We start from the raw sequence: 15,072 nt of genomic DNA on the forward strand, positions 1-15,072 counted from the left end.
AAGCAAGGATTGCAACTGTGTACCCAAATTGCTCAAATCGTTGTGTGACGCACTTGTATTCTGTTCATCTAGCACTTATTCTCAAGCTATCGATCGAAACTGAAGTCTCTTTTTCCCGTGTTTCCTTGCTTTGTCCTTTTTTGCCCGACAAAATATGGATACAAATAAAATGACTAGTTCTCGAGTTATGTCTCACTTTGTGTGGTAATTAGCTCGGGGAGAAACAAGTTATTACCGAACAGGGTGAATTTTTGTGATAGAACAGCGGTAGACAAGTGCGAGATAAAGGTCCGGTAGAAGGGACAGCTAAAAATCCACACGGCTGCACCGCAGTCTAAATCCAGTCGTCTAAAGAACAGCCGAACAAAAGTAGAAAGTACGGCGGAGCCGTGAAGTTGGAGAATACAACGAAGGTCTCTCTTGTTCTAAGGTGGGTTTATTAAACGGAAGAGAGAAAAGAATGTCGGATATGCGTAGGCCGCATCAGTGTTGGTGAACGAATGGAATCGAGCGCATGCGACAAGAACAGAGCATTAGAGATACGCCGCTGCGCGAACTATCAGGAGTGAGTTTTAGTCTGTTGTGTACAAAGATGCGTTGGTCCATAGTTTTGGCAGAAATCATCATGTCTTAAATGGACTGTTTTTTTCTAAAAAAGAGCTCTGCTCATCCGCACATGAGAAAAAAGAGTACCCCACGTCAAGTGAATGTTTTATTTCGATTTGTAGCCCATGTTGGGAAGGAAAATTAGGTTAGATCAACCAGTATATGGAACAAAGTGACCACCAGAACTCCAGCAGTGAGAACACGGTTTTTAATTTAGCTGGGATAATCAGGCAGAAATGTAGGCATGAGGGCGGAAAAGAAATAAGTTTTTGTCAGTAAGGTCAGATTCTTCAAAATAACTCCAGGATGCCCGGAACCAATCAATAGGGGATCTGGCGAGCATGCAGGCCGGTCAATAATCACTCAATCAACTCAGCAAAATCTGATGAGTGTTCAGGCACGCCATGGAAGTACGACCCACTATGATCATTGTTCAGGCAACTCATAGAAGCACGGTCGATCTTGATCGGTGTTCACTAAACACCGATCGGACAGCCTGGAACAATGTCAAAAAGTTCCCTTTAAGTAGCGCGAGGCCGTGCAAACTTTTGTACTCGCTTTTAGGTCCATATTGTGAGAGTAACTAGTCGAATCGCAGCTTCCAAACATCTGATTTTCATGATACTAGAGCGTCATAGGCTCTAATGAAACGCGCTGTTCAGGAATATCGGACGCCTTCACTGGTATAGGACAAAAGCTCTGTGGAACCAGGCTTTTCGTGTTGTGGATTCTTGTCGGACGCCTTCACTGGTATAGGAAAAAAGCTCTGTGGAACCAGGCTTTTCATGTTGTCCTGTAGTCCGTGAATGCTTGTGTGAGGGTTCATCTTAATGCCTACCCAAACGTTCACCTGAGACTGGATTGAAGTTCAGGGTTGATGCTCTCTTGGTATATACTCAGTCAGGTGATCCGGAGTTAGAAGCTTGTAGAGATCAAGTTTGAGATACTCGGAATTCGTTTGATTATCCCCCACAATAGGTCTCAAAACAGCAAGTAAGGTTTCTGGGTTTAGCTTGACTCATTGTCTGGCAAACAAAAGTTTAAATAGCCGTCACGACCATCGACCGGAATTCTGTAAGCACTTTTTATAAACCTACTGCACGGAAACCTATTGATCTAATGCTTATTTCTACGTTTTATACCAATCTGGTGTTGTCGGAGAGCTACACTGAGGGTGCTAGTCAGTTTATACCAAGATAGTTATTGAGTCATTATCCGGACAAGCCACACAGATGGCGCAAAAGTTCTCACGTCAGACATGATACATCATGTGACACAACTGGCCTCAAAAGTTGACTGACCACAGCTCAGCTGCTGATATGACCCAGGATATTCACTGCTGCTCAATTCCAACCTTACGCACTTTGACACGAACTAACCGGAATAGATGCGTCAGTACTGGAGGAGTACTATTCAGACCGCGATGATATGAGTAAAAGTTTGCATCAGCCAAGCGAGCAAGTTCCTGCACTACAGAAGAAGACAAATTAATCGTTTCAACCAACTAACTCACCGGCATGCAGTCCACCTTGGCCAACACTACTTGCAATTTCCATTGTGAGATTACCCCCTCTCGGTGCACCACTGCAAAAGGAGGAATGCCTCCAGTAAAGTAATACCAATTTATTGTTACAGACAGGTTGCGCATGTCAACTCTGAGTCGGTAGTTCAGTTGACAAGTTACCTCTCTTCCTTTCGACTATTCCGTATATATTTTTCTTGCAGAATACAGTCGGACGGTGGACAACTTTGTACAAGTGGGTCAGTTATGAAGGTGTTGGTCATGACCGTCCGCCTCCACTACAACTGATCAGGAACATTGTTCGTATTTGTCGACGCTCTGGTCAGATAACGATAGACTTCGTCACCTCAATTTCAACAGCAGCCTCCAGAAATTCAGTACATTTCGCACTTGTAACTAAAATTTGGAAGAGATTGGCTGCCATCTCGTGGATTTTGAAAAACAATCAAATGGCAAAAATAGACCAAGATCCACAAAGGAAATAAGGCTGGGAGAACGGCATCATGGTGTCGATGAAGCAGCCTTGTGGAGCACATTTAGTTGTGGCACAACACCATAGCCTAGAAATTCAACTGGGATTCAGTTGAGTCTCCCGTCAAAACCAAATCACTGAGCAAACGGGTGTAGTTTACGAGTTGTATGCAATTTGGGTTCAATTAGAGGATGAGGTTGAGACCCACCTGATGAGCCCCAAGAATGGCGAAGCCGAAGAGTTTTCGGCAAACTGATGAAGGGTGTGTCAAGGGCACATACCTTTCAAAGCGTTGACATTCATCTGTCAGCTTGCTTGGTGGTTTGCCGAGGCTATTACACTCTGTCAATACCGCGACGAAGGATTTCATGTAGGCTGCTTTTTCCGCATTTCTGATACCCTGATGAAAAACAGTCGGTGAGAAAACACGTAGCTTTCGCCCGCAAACTCCAGATTAACTCCTCAAAGCAAAAATCTCGCAGACTTTCATAGCCTGTATTTCGTACCTCAGTGAAGTTGACTTGGCTACCTGAAAATGCCAGCCTGATTGGATCGGTGGGCGATGTGATCAGAACCTACCTGGTCACAACCTGAACGTATTCATCTACAAGTTCGCCGGTCGGAATAAGCAACAAGAGAGGCTACATGAAAAAAACACCCCGCCGCTTAACGACTCGATGTCTCTTTGACAGGGGCTTTCGGTCACGTGTTTAACTTCCCTTGTCCGAGTTAGCAGGATTGATTTATTGCTTATGAGACTTTCAATGACAAGCTCGCGGTGGTTCGGAGACATTCCACAATGAGGTCTCTTGTTGACAGGTTTTACCCTTTCTTAGATCTGATAAAAGTGCGTGTGCGGATGACTTATTGCTATTTCCTTTCCGTTTTACAATCAGAATTTTCTTCTTTTTCAACCTGAGGGAACCAACCAGAAGTGGTTGCTTTTGAGAACTGACCATTTTACTGGTTGATCGCTTCACATTGGCACAAATACGGCCTTGAAGGCTAAACTTGGCTACTCATCAAGGCCATGAAGAACCTACACTAGTGTTGAGATATAATATATAATATAATTGAGATATAATATAGAACCAGCGTGATTGATAGCTAACGGTTAAGTGGCATAGGTTGATTCAGAAGAATTCACTACCCATGTGGAGCGTGGATTGAGCAGTAATGTCTTGAACGATTATTGTGAACTCCATGGTTCTACTGGCGTAACGGTGGATACTACTGACGAGGCACGCGAGTAGTATGCCGTTTTCTCGTAATTTCGCCTCGCGTCCAATGGAAGGTGGGGTTTAAGAAGTGGTTGCTTTTGAGAACTGACCATTTTACTGGTTGATCGCTTCACATTGGCACAAATACGGCCTTGAAGGCTAAACTTGGCTACTCATCAAGGCCATGAAGAACCTACACTAGTGTTGAGATATAATATATAATATAATTGAGATATAATATAGAACCAGCGTGATTGATAGCTAACGGTTAAGTGGCATAGGTTGATTCAGAAGAATTCACTACCCATGTGGAGCGTGGATTGAGCAGTAATGTCTTGAACGATTATTGTGAACTCCATGGTTCTACTGGCGTAACGGTGGATACTACTGACGAGGCACGCGAGTAGTATGCCGTTTTCTCGTAATTTCGCCTCGCGTCCAATGGAAGGTGGGGTTTATTACGGAACTTGTGGAACTGCTGTGCAGCTTTCGTTTGCAATTGCGTGCTAGTCAATGAATATTTCCGAAAGTTCAAGAAGACGCGTGAGGGTGTTCAGTTTTCAAAAACAAGGTGTATATGGAAAGTTTACTTCCCTGTCCAGTAGTCTGTTTATTTGGTGTCATCTAATAGATGACTTGGCGGCTAACAGCTTCCCCTCTTCTGTTTTTTTTTCATGTGAAGTATCCTCGGAGTTCGGGCTGGAGAAAAGAGCATGAAGAAAGATCATGATGACCGGATGGTTCAAAAATTAAATCTCTCAAGATTTCATTGCCACGTCCATCGGTTCCACATCAGCTACTCCAAAACATAGGGTAACTTTACTGAGCAACTTCGCGACCGAATTTCAAAGTGACATGCAAAAGAGTATCAGTATGGTGTTCTGACATGCACTCGGAATGGAAACTGAATAATCGTTTTTGGAACTTTTTCAGGCTTCTAAGCCGCTGGTCCACATGACATGTCTGACTTCTGACTTGGAAGCCTGAAAGCTACCGCAAAGAACAACGTCAATCAGTTCAATTCAATTTAGCAGCCATAAATCGTATGCCATAGGCACATTGGTTCCGGCTGCTACAGTTTCGATCGCCGGAAAACGGGAAAGTGGAACATACAACCAAGCCTTAGAGGTGAAAGCATGTTCAGTTTGTTCGGAAATCGAGTAGCTATGCATTGAAGGCGATGGCTCTGATGTAAGAGCGCCACTGACTGCGCGATTGGGCCTTTTCCGCCAGTGTCAATAACCAATGGTGATTTGAGTCCCGGCTCCCCATCCAGAAAGACGGCAGTTGTCTATCCGACTTAATTTACTGGTTAGTGTTTTCGTACTTCGTTGTCACGTCCTACACTGTCCACCTCTCGGTCGCTTCCACGGGCTGGGCGAAAACAGCTCTGCGAGGCAGACGATCCTCTGGCATGCGGAGTAAATGACCCAACCAGCCGTTGGTCACCATGACATTTCTTACTCTGAAAGCTACCGCAAAGAACAACGTTCATCCATAGGAAGAATTCTAGCATGTTATTGAATTGATGGACATAGCCGTAATTTATTCTGGTCTCACAAGCGTTCCCCATCTTCACAATTTACAAACCTGAGGTCGAAAGTTCAAATGTTCGAGCCAGTATGCAACCGCTTCGACCTTGGCGATAGGAACTAATTGTCCTTAGCTTGGTCTAGAACCGATAAGTAAAAATATGACAGCAGGATGATTAGATTGCCACAGGAATCTAGTGAGACCGATCTAAAACCACGATAATGTTTTAACCCGAACCTATGATGGGGGGATAAAAAAACGAGGCCCATTAGCCGCACAATGCTCTTAGCTGCAAAGCCTTTATGACTGGAGTAAAACGTTGCGCGCCAAAATGTTGCATCTTGTTGCGTATGTGCTCGAACCAAAAACTATCCTAATCTACGTTCATATTTTTGCAGCTCACTGAAGCTCACTGTCTACTGAACAATCATAAGTCTGGCGGAACAGTTTGGTGGGATAACTTCTCAGCCTCCAGGATGCCTAAATGGGGCTCACAAGTTTGGACTGATACTCTGAACTCAATCACCCGATTGCTTTAATCCATCAGTGACACGTCATAGTTCTCGAAAATTCACTTCCATTGTGCGAACACTAAGCGCCACAGAAGACTAATCGAATACAGATAAACTTTTACTGTATCCGAATTCAAGTTAGCTTGTGAGTGAAGCTCAGTACACCGAGAGCGGTTACTAAAACGAATGGACTAGTGGTAAAACGAACACAAAGTTGCATCGATGCGCCACAATTCATGTAACTGTGTGAGCCACGTTAACCAATGACGGGCACTTTTGTGGATTCAAACTAGTAAAAGGTTCCGCGAACTTTCAAAACCTATTTTTCAGAGTCTGTGCTAAAAGAATCCATACTGTGCCGTTCAAACCTGGTTACTGATTGGCTAACCGCCCGTCTTGAAGTACGAGTAACCGAAAAACTCCAGCAGCTGTTTTTTGTAATACATTCGTTTTACCGGTTTCCTACCCACGTTGCTGTCACCAATAGCCATACGTTTCGAGAAACTACACATATTTTTTGTGTTTGGACAAAATTTATGGGCTAGGGACAATGTAACTAACAACTAGAACCGTTCTTTCTGCTATCGTTGGAACACCAAAGACCTCTGTGTTATTGATTTTTCTCGGCCGGCACAAACGGGTCAACGCACACTATAGTATCGCCACAAAAGACACTTAAGGACATTCCTATGATCTGACTTACGAGGGAAGAGAAGAAACTGTTCGATGTGCGACAGGACTTTCCTGCCTCTTGGTAAAAACTGGCAATCGATCACGTGCGCAAATTCAACTCTGACTCGCGAATAGTATTCAGCCAAACCAAACTGAAGTCAATAAACCATGGAACACATAAGTCAACATGGTCGATTGATCAATACATAAACGCACAGTTGCCAATCAGATTTTGTGTAAGATTTAAAGTCATTTTAGTCACCAAAACAGATGGCACGACGTTACAACTTAGTACTTGTGTATCAAGCTACAGTATGGGCTGTTTTGCTGTATGGATGTGAGACTTGGCCTATTCGAGCAGCGGAACTGAGACGTCTTCAGGTGTTCGACAATCGTTGTCTCAGAACCATAGCTCGTGTGGGTTGGTGTCAGCGAATCCGTAACGAGGCAGTTAGAAAGCGTGTTTTCGGTTGTGTAACGGGTACTTCCATTGAAGAATGTGTCCAGCACCAGAAGCTGCGTTGGTTGGGACATGTTTTACGCATGCCGAACCATCGTTTGCCGAAGAGAGTACTGTTTTCCATGCCCAATTCGGAGTGGCGTAAACAGAGAGGTGGCCAACCCATGACCTGGCAGAGGAGTATGAAGGAGATCACGAAACGCTTGGGTGCTGTCGGTGCTACTCGCCTTCCAGGATGGGGACCGCGTGATCCTCACTGTGCCTGGTTGGAGACACTACAAGATATGGCTGCCAACCGATGTCAGTGGCGTTCTTGTTGTCAGTTTCTATCCAGATTGCCTGAGTGAATGTCTGGAGGTGTAGGCACCTTGAAATGATTGTGGTAAGCTAGCACTAAGTCCCTCCCCAACCACTTTTACTCTTTTCTTTACAATAAGGCTTTCAAGTAAATCATGGTTGTATCGCAGTGAAGCATCAATGTTGGACACTGATGTCATGCTGTCGATGATGATGACAACCTAGTATTTTACATTTTTTGCGCGTACTATTGTACAATATGTCCGTGGTTCGAACCCGGCCTCTGCCTGTCGACTTCCCTGTTTAGACTTGGGCAACCTGGCAGTATCCCCGCTCTCGCGTGCTTCCTTCGGGTGGCGTGGCAATTAGGCACCGAAAGGGTGCTACAGTTGAACGACTTTTCTTTAGATATATACATGCTGCGACGAAACTGTGGGGTTATACGCGTTTATCACAATAACGGTGGGTAAAGTCGAATAAATAGCAAGTTTAAAAGTGTTTCCAGTGTTGGGGTAAAACAGAGACGTCCACCAAAGGGCACTTGATTCCTCATTTCAGCTCCCTTCAGAAAAATTCTGGAAACGTCTGGACGAGCACGTTCAACGGGACACTCTGACCAAGCTTTGTTTGATAACTACCTCTGACTGAGAATTCTGTTTTGCTTTCCATACTCACGTTCGGTACGTGACATCTTCGTCACTCTTTCTTTCTGGTTGGGTGGAAGCTTGCGGCAAAATCCTAGGTAGTACCACGTGAGACGTGGTGGCATGGATACGATAAAAAATCCAGTAGCGCGTGATTCTGGTGCTGTCTCCTCGTTGGGAATACTTCGTATTGTGCAACAGGAATTAGTTAGTTGGGAGTTGAGGAAAATTCAGATGAACCAATTTGTAAAACAGAGGTCCCTCCCGATAGAGTTTTGACGAAGAAACAAGGCAGTGCAGGCAGAATCGTCGGGGAGAAACACAATGTTTCAAAATAAGCGGACACATCGGTTATCCCACCCGAAACTTTATGCCAGCGGCGTTATTACACGCTCTCCTCAAAAGTACAGTAAAAGATCTGCGCAGTGTAAGTGCGATTACAGCAATTCCACAGTGTGCTGAATCAGAATCGCTTACCAGATGAACCAACGATTATACACATTTGACTGGTTTAACTGCGATGTAAATTTGAGAAACGTATTCGGACAGTAGACGAGGGAGAGCGTTTTCAAGGCGCTTAAAGTGAAGCTGAGGAATATCATCGCAGAACGCGTGATCCATTCGCATTTCGACCTTGCTCATGGAGTTGTTCTGAAAGAAGAATCTCCTGTAGGAGTGTAGGAGTTCTTCAAAGAATCGGAAGTGAAGTATGCTCACGATCACGAATACATCTGACGCTTGAAGTCTTGTAATGCGATTCAGTCTTGCATGGCGGGTATGGCACTCCACATCGTTGATAGTTTCCAATTTTTGCCATCTCCGTATTGCGGACACCCGTCGAATGCGACCGAATCACTTTGATATTTCAGACACAACTACCCCATTTAGGCAAGAGATCCAACCGGCTACAAGCCGTGGAAATAAATTGAAGTTGCTAGTTTGCAATTGAGCAACTACAAGTCACGAGCAATCTACAGAGAAGGGAAAGCAACCGACACGCTTCCATGTCTTCCCGTGAGACGTCATTCGAGGGGAACGCCGACACCAGATCACCTGAGGTGAATCAGGAAACTGAGGGCTGATCATTCACCCGTCGCTGGATAGTGATATTCCAGCTTTTACCTGGAAGGCGACGGGTTCGAAATAACCTTCGTAGGATTCACGTTGGTGATGGTTCCCGCCAAAAACATTGCAAAAGGGTACCATCCTGTAAGCGAAGTGAACCTGTGCTAGGAAGAACTGAACAGCGGTTTCATCCTTAATGGGAATCATTAGCAGTTCGCATCTCCAAGGGATTTCGAACTATCGACCTCCCGGTTAGTGGTTTGGACCTTCGGCCAGAAGCGACCGACCAGCAGTGTGACCAACTCGACAAGATGTATTGTCACTCACGCACCACAACCTTCCGAAATTTCAGGATGCAGTGAGGCGGTTTAGTGGGTGAATTCTAGCGCCACATGAATTATTGCCCAGAAATGAATGGGTACCCATTAGGGAGATATTCTAGGGAAGAGAAACAAGTAGACTTCAATGATTTCCTGAAGCCTACAGGTAATTTCTCACTTAATACGGCCCTTATTGTGTGAGAGACAACCCTTTTCGGTGCTCCTTAAAACTCACAGGTATTGGGTGGAATGGTCGGGTCGAGGTCCGAAGCAGTTTAGTTCAGGTGTTGTGGCAATTCGGCAGAAGCGCTGGACCGAAAATGAAGACGGCGCTCGGATTAATCGAATCGCTGAACCCGTCAAAACACCTCACTGTTAGTTTTAGTTCAAGTGTTGTGGCAATTCGGTAGAAGCACTGGACCGAGAATGAAGACGGTGCATGGATTAATCGAATAGCTGAACCCGTCAAAACACCTCACTGTTAGTTAGTCATCAGTTTTACAGTTTGCAATAAATCACACAATCATCAAAAGATACAGATTGCCTAAGCTTCCCTCCATTGTTCAACTCATTCTTGCCCGTAACCCCATGGGATAAGATTATCCACGCTCCGTGTCGTGACCTTTGTATGCGCTGATGAGCATTCCCAGGAGATTACTCGTGTGACTTTGACAGGGCTAAACGGAGTGTGAAGATGCGAAAAATTGAAGCGCAACGGCAAAATTTATTCTTGGCAAAAGTTAAATAAGTGAACAAACAGGACCATCTGCGACCCGTTCGTTTAAATGAAACGATTGTAAGTTGTGAAATTTCGGTTAAACTGCACCGAGTTTAAATTCTTACCAGGTTACACTAACTGAAAGAAACCATGGAGCATTGAAAAACAAATGGAAACCGAAGAGTAGGTAGATTGTTGATAAGCTCAAATCAAATTTTAAAGAATTTACAAGGAAGGGTAAATGTTCTATCGAAAGCAAACGGCCTACGGAAATCGAGAAAGACAACAAAGGCGCCTTAACCGTCATTTTTCTTCACAGAATTTCGAGTCGTACGGAGGTGAATGTTTAGATATGGCAGAAAAATATGAGCGATGGAACCAATAATCGCTTATCTATAACGAACATAAGACCTTTCTCAACGAATTTATCTTGTCATGTGCTGAAAGGAATGGGCCAGCTGATGTCAACCAACCAGGTGCCAGTCTGAACATAGTGGTGCAGGCGCAACCGACCGGAAGACTTCCTTCACAAACCCTTGTATCCCATCTCCCTCTGCTCAACTCCTTCGCCTGAACTCTTCTCCGTCAATTTACCCTCGTTGAGTCTGTCTGAGATACCTGGGATTGAGGCGGCTTTTGGGTAGACGAACGGCTATTTTTAAATTAATCTGACTACTCATGAGTAGGCAGTATAATATTTGGCTTTCATCCTGCGGAAATGCCGTGAGGCCCGTAAACACCATCCCAACGCAGAGTGGAGCAGAAATGTCTTGGTTTCAGTTTATACACTGAACGAAAGCAACTTGGCCGAATGTAGTAATATAAATATCGTGTCCTATGCACGAAATACAAACGCTTACATTTCTCAGTTTTTTAGTTGTCCGTAAGAAATTCGAAACGAAATGAAACAGTACCGTTTTTGCCTCCAGGCACAATTGTTCTGATGCGTACTTAACAGAAGTTGTCCACAGCGTTCGATGAAGTCATGATCGATTGTGTGGACAACAGTCTGCATTTCGACCTAAATTTCCGTAGGTGATATGGGCGTTTTGAAGCACTCGTTTATTTGATGGAGGACAAGATTGCTGAAAACCCCTTGGCAGCCCAAAATCGCAAATAAGTGATCCCTTCCGGTCTTTCCTGAACACAAAGGGAATTTGTAAATGAGTGCAGTCCGTCAGCTGCACGCACTTTGGTTTTCCAAATGAAACATAAGGTTGACAAAACGCCGGGGACCACGCCAACTTGACTCGCTCCAAAAAGCACGAGACCGACAGTAGACCGCCGAAATTTCAGCAACCCTGTAAGTGATGTGGTAAGTCAAGAAAACATGACGCAACATCTCAAATACAGTGCCGCCCAATGAGACATGAGCTGGTCTTTGTGCCGCCTATTTGTTTAAAAAATCTCATTTGCTGGCCCTGTTACAATCAATGTGGTCTGAAAATGAGTGTATTTCGTGTGTTTATTCCCCTGTGTCAGTACAGTCAGATTTGAAGCCATCTTGGAGTTTCCGCGTGCGGCAATAAATAGGAGACTCCAAACATTCCTCTAGTGGATGCCTCACAATACATGTTTGGTTTGGAACAGTTCCGTGGACTGTAGTTCCAGTGCGTCACTTCCTTACCACTGAACCCTACAGCACAGCGTCGAAGTCAAAGTCTGAATGGATGGCAGAGATCCCAACTCGCCAAGGTAAGTCTACCAACAGCTTGTCCAGTTCCCCAAATGAGAAGAACAACCAGGTTTCATCATGTCTGCCAGATAGCGTTCGCCTAACTACTGTGACCACACGTCTCTTTCCAGTGAGAGTGCCCGAGTACGAGTTGTCCTAAGATGCGTTCGGCGTTGGAGAGAATATGGACGCTGACCATTTCGTGACTCACGGATTGTAGTTTCATCCCTTGTGATGTACTTCATTTTTCCGGCTCGAAAACTGGCGTCCCGGATGGGACTCGAACCCACAACCTCCGGATTAGAAGTCCGACGCGCTATCCATTGCGCCACCGGGACACGTCAGCGGTGTACTGGCCTTCTTTTATAACCAAATAGTGTATTGAACTTCGTGGTAATCATTTGAGAGACACGTGGGCTGGAGGACCAGGAGACTGTGTCGGTCAGACCTCTAACCACTGACCAATCTGTCATGAGAGACTGCGATCGTCCTACGACCCACCCAGTATAACTCGATGAGTCGCAGAAGCAAACAAATGGTTACACCACGGTAAGGTCCAATCCCTTCCAACAGTAAGCCTCGAAACAATCAGATGGATGAAACACATTAGTCCAGCTTTAGAATGGGATGTGCTTCATCACTGTCCAGTAGGTCGAGTTCATTTGCCCTCTAACTGCACTGACGGGAGAAGCAACTGACGCAATTATTAGAGGGACATTCAAGAGCAGTTGAGCATACAAACGGCAGTCCCTTCTTGAAGTTCCGCAAGCATTAGACAACACTCCAGTAAGCTGGCTCACTCTACTTAGGTGCATTGTCACAGAGAGCCCATGTCTACACAATTCAACGAAGCGCCGTGAAACAATTTCTAGAAGCGCACCGTGCCAATGTGCCGTTTGTACTGGTGGAGCCATAAACCTTATTCAAAAACCCAATTCAGTCAAGGAGATTTGTCTATACTTATACTGCTGTCCAGTAACTTTACTTATCACGGTCCCGCGGCTTCGTGCGTGGCCACCGAGTGCACAGGATCTAACTGGTACCTATGGAATCAGAGTGACAGGCGAAATATCGTCTCAGTTTTGAACTGTTTGTCACATTTTCGATAAATAGACTGACTCATTTGCAAATCAATTCGGTTTTCACGAAAGACTTAACAGAATCTCTCGTTTTATGATATTTTTCAACTGAATGTGCTGCACACGGGCTGCCTCATGTTTCAGTTGGCACGATATTCCAGAAATCGCAGTACATTTTCACAAAGGAAACTACTCAGAAGGTTGCTGAAAACGCTTCAACAGCCCACGATCGGTTTCGCCCTTCCTTTTCGGGCTCATCAGGAAAGTGCAGTCCCCGAGTTTCCGTCAACCTTGTTCTACTTGAACGGAAACTCGAGAACTGCGCCTACCCGATGAGTCCCAACAAGGGCGAAACCGGTCGTGGGCTGTCGAAGAGTATTTGTCACACTTCAACCATGGCTGATCATGCCAAGATGGGTGTGTATGTACATCTATACAGGGAAGCTACTAGTCACATTGACAAATGGCACTTCCCATTCGGATTCTAAAGAGATACACTGAAGTCTTAGAGGAAGTTATGCGCAATCTGAACGACCCAACTGGTGAATCACAACTGTTAGACCAAAATCCGAGTCTCGAAAGGACGCACAGCGTTATTTTTTGGTGGAATGCAAACCAACCGGCAGCATGTATCGACGATATGATGTGAGTAGCATTCAACAACACAAAGACGATCACAATCCGGGACTTAGCCCACCACAGACCGGTTACTTTTGTTCGAAGATGAAATGAAACGCCCGGTGAACTGTCATTCATTTCTACGGTCGGCGTTTTGTTTTCACCCGTGTTTCAAACTGCGGCGGGACGCCACAAAAACAGATAAGTCGCTAAAATCGTTCCAAGAAATAAATTTTTCAGTCGGACGTTCCTTGTGAAGAGTGGATGACGTGGGGAATTACTGATCACAAAAACTTTTTCTTTCTGGGTATTATCCCTTAAGTGAACGTCTCCTATAAACAGAGTAAAGTACTATGAAAAAATTAAGAAATCGGTTGAGGAAATACATTTATCCACTAATTTGCATTTTCAACTGATGGTTACACAAATAGGTAAGATGCTCATTTTAAAGGCCGTCACGTGATCTAAGCGGCTACCGATCGATGATCACTTTAAATTTTCCAGGCATTCACACCCGCTTTAGACATGCCGCCGGTCGGTGCAACCGCCTTGAGATAAGCTAGACGGCCGACGACCAAGAGTACATTTGACAAAGAATAATTACAATGGAACAAGATGATGATCAAGTGGTTCTAGTTAATACGGGGATCTCTAAAACATGCCATGGGGATAAGATCAGAACCATGTAAAAAACCACGCCGATCAATTAGTTTACCGGAACCATGCTTATTGGATGAAGAGGGGACCGATCCCGGAGGTATTGCAAGACGGAAGGCCAAATCCCTTACTCGTGTGGGAGATCGCTCAAATTCGGCGGCACCGATCCGCCGACAACCGCACCCATTTGCTTTACACGCACTTGGTTTCCGAGCGAACTTTGGTCGTCCAAACCGACTGCCTGAATGGCCTCCGCCAGATCCACCTCCTTTGACTCCGCTTAATCCTGGGGGTGAGCGCAATCTGACAGTAGGGAATACGACACAGCTTGGGCCTCCACGACCTTGGTGGCGTCGAACAGTTCCAACACGCCCGATCGGCCCAATTATACACGTGACAATTGACACTGTTGAGGCGATTAATGCGATTCCTGTTCGCTCCGTCGATCGACCTGCACAAATCGCTTGGACCAGCACGAGCGAGGAACAAGAGGTGGAACCACAGGTTGACAACCATGCCCCCACGCCACTACTTGCTTCATGGAATGAGGTTGAGAGTGAGGCTGATGGAGATAGGAATGCCGTTGTCATAGCAACTGCATCTGGTCCGATAGAATCCGCGGACACGATGTTACATCATGCGAATCGGACGGTACTTCAAATAAATCAGGACTTGCCGGGCACACATTCAGAAGAGAACACTGTACAGACTCAGGACCCCGGTTACGAACAACCCGAGACATTGTCCATCGGAGTCGTTCCTACTGAGGACGTTGCCATCTATTCTCCCAACTCGGAGGAAATACAGGAAGAAAGTACATTTCAAATATTTTTTGTCGTTCTGGACTCAAACCCAACAATTCACACAGAACTCGGGGCAAACGATGAGGACATAGTGATGAGTCCGGCCATGATGAATCAGATTATGCAACATTTACAGTCAAATTATGGAGCCGATTTGAGCGAACCTCACAGCGATCGGGAAACGTCAAACGAGTTATGA

General features: G+C 45.2%; 1 protein-coding gene across 1 annotated transcript; it reads left to right on the forward strand.

The window, feature by feature from the left end:
- Positions 1–11,707: 11,707 nt before the first annotated feature.
- T265_05523 (hypothetical protein) lies at positions 11,708–15,072 on the forward strand (the record flags this gene model as incomplete). The annotated part of the gene is made up of 2 exons (XM_009170557.1): positions 11,708–11,736; positions 14,124–15,072. 2 exons carry the CDS (start codon positions 11,708–11,710, stop codon positions 15,070–15,072), a joined length of 978 nt encoding a protein of 325 aa, XP_009168821.1.

Source organism: Opisthorchis viverrini (genome assembly GCF_000715545.1).
Source record: "Opisthorchis viverrini unplaced genomic scaffold opera_v5_102, whole genome shotgun sequence".
In the NCBI taxonomy this organism is placed as follows: domain Eukaryota; kingdom Metazoa; phylum Platyhelminthes; class Trematoda; order Opisthorchiida; family Opisthorchiidae; genus Opisthorchis; species Opisthorchis viverrini.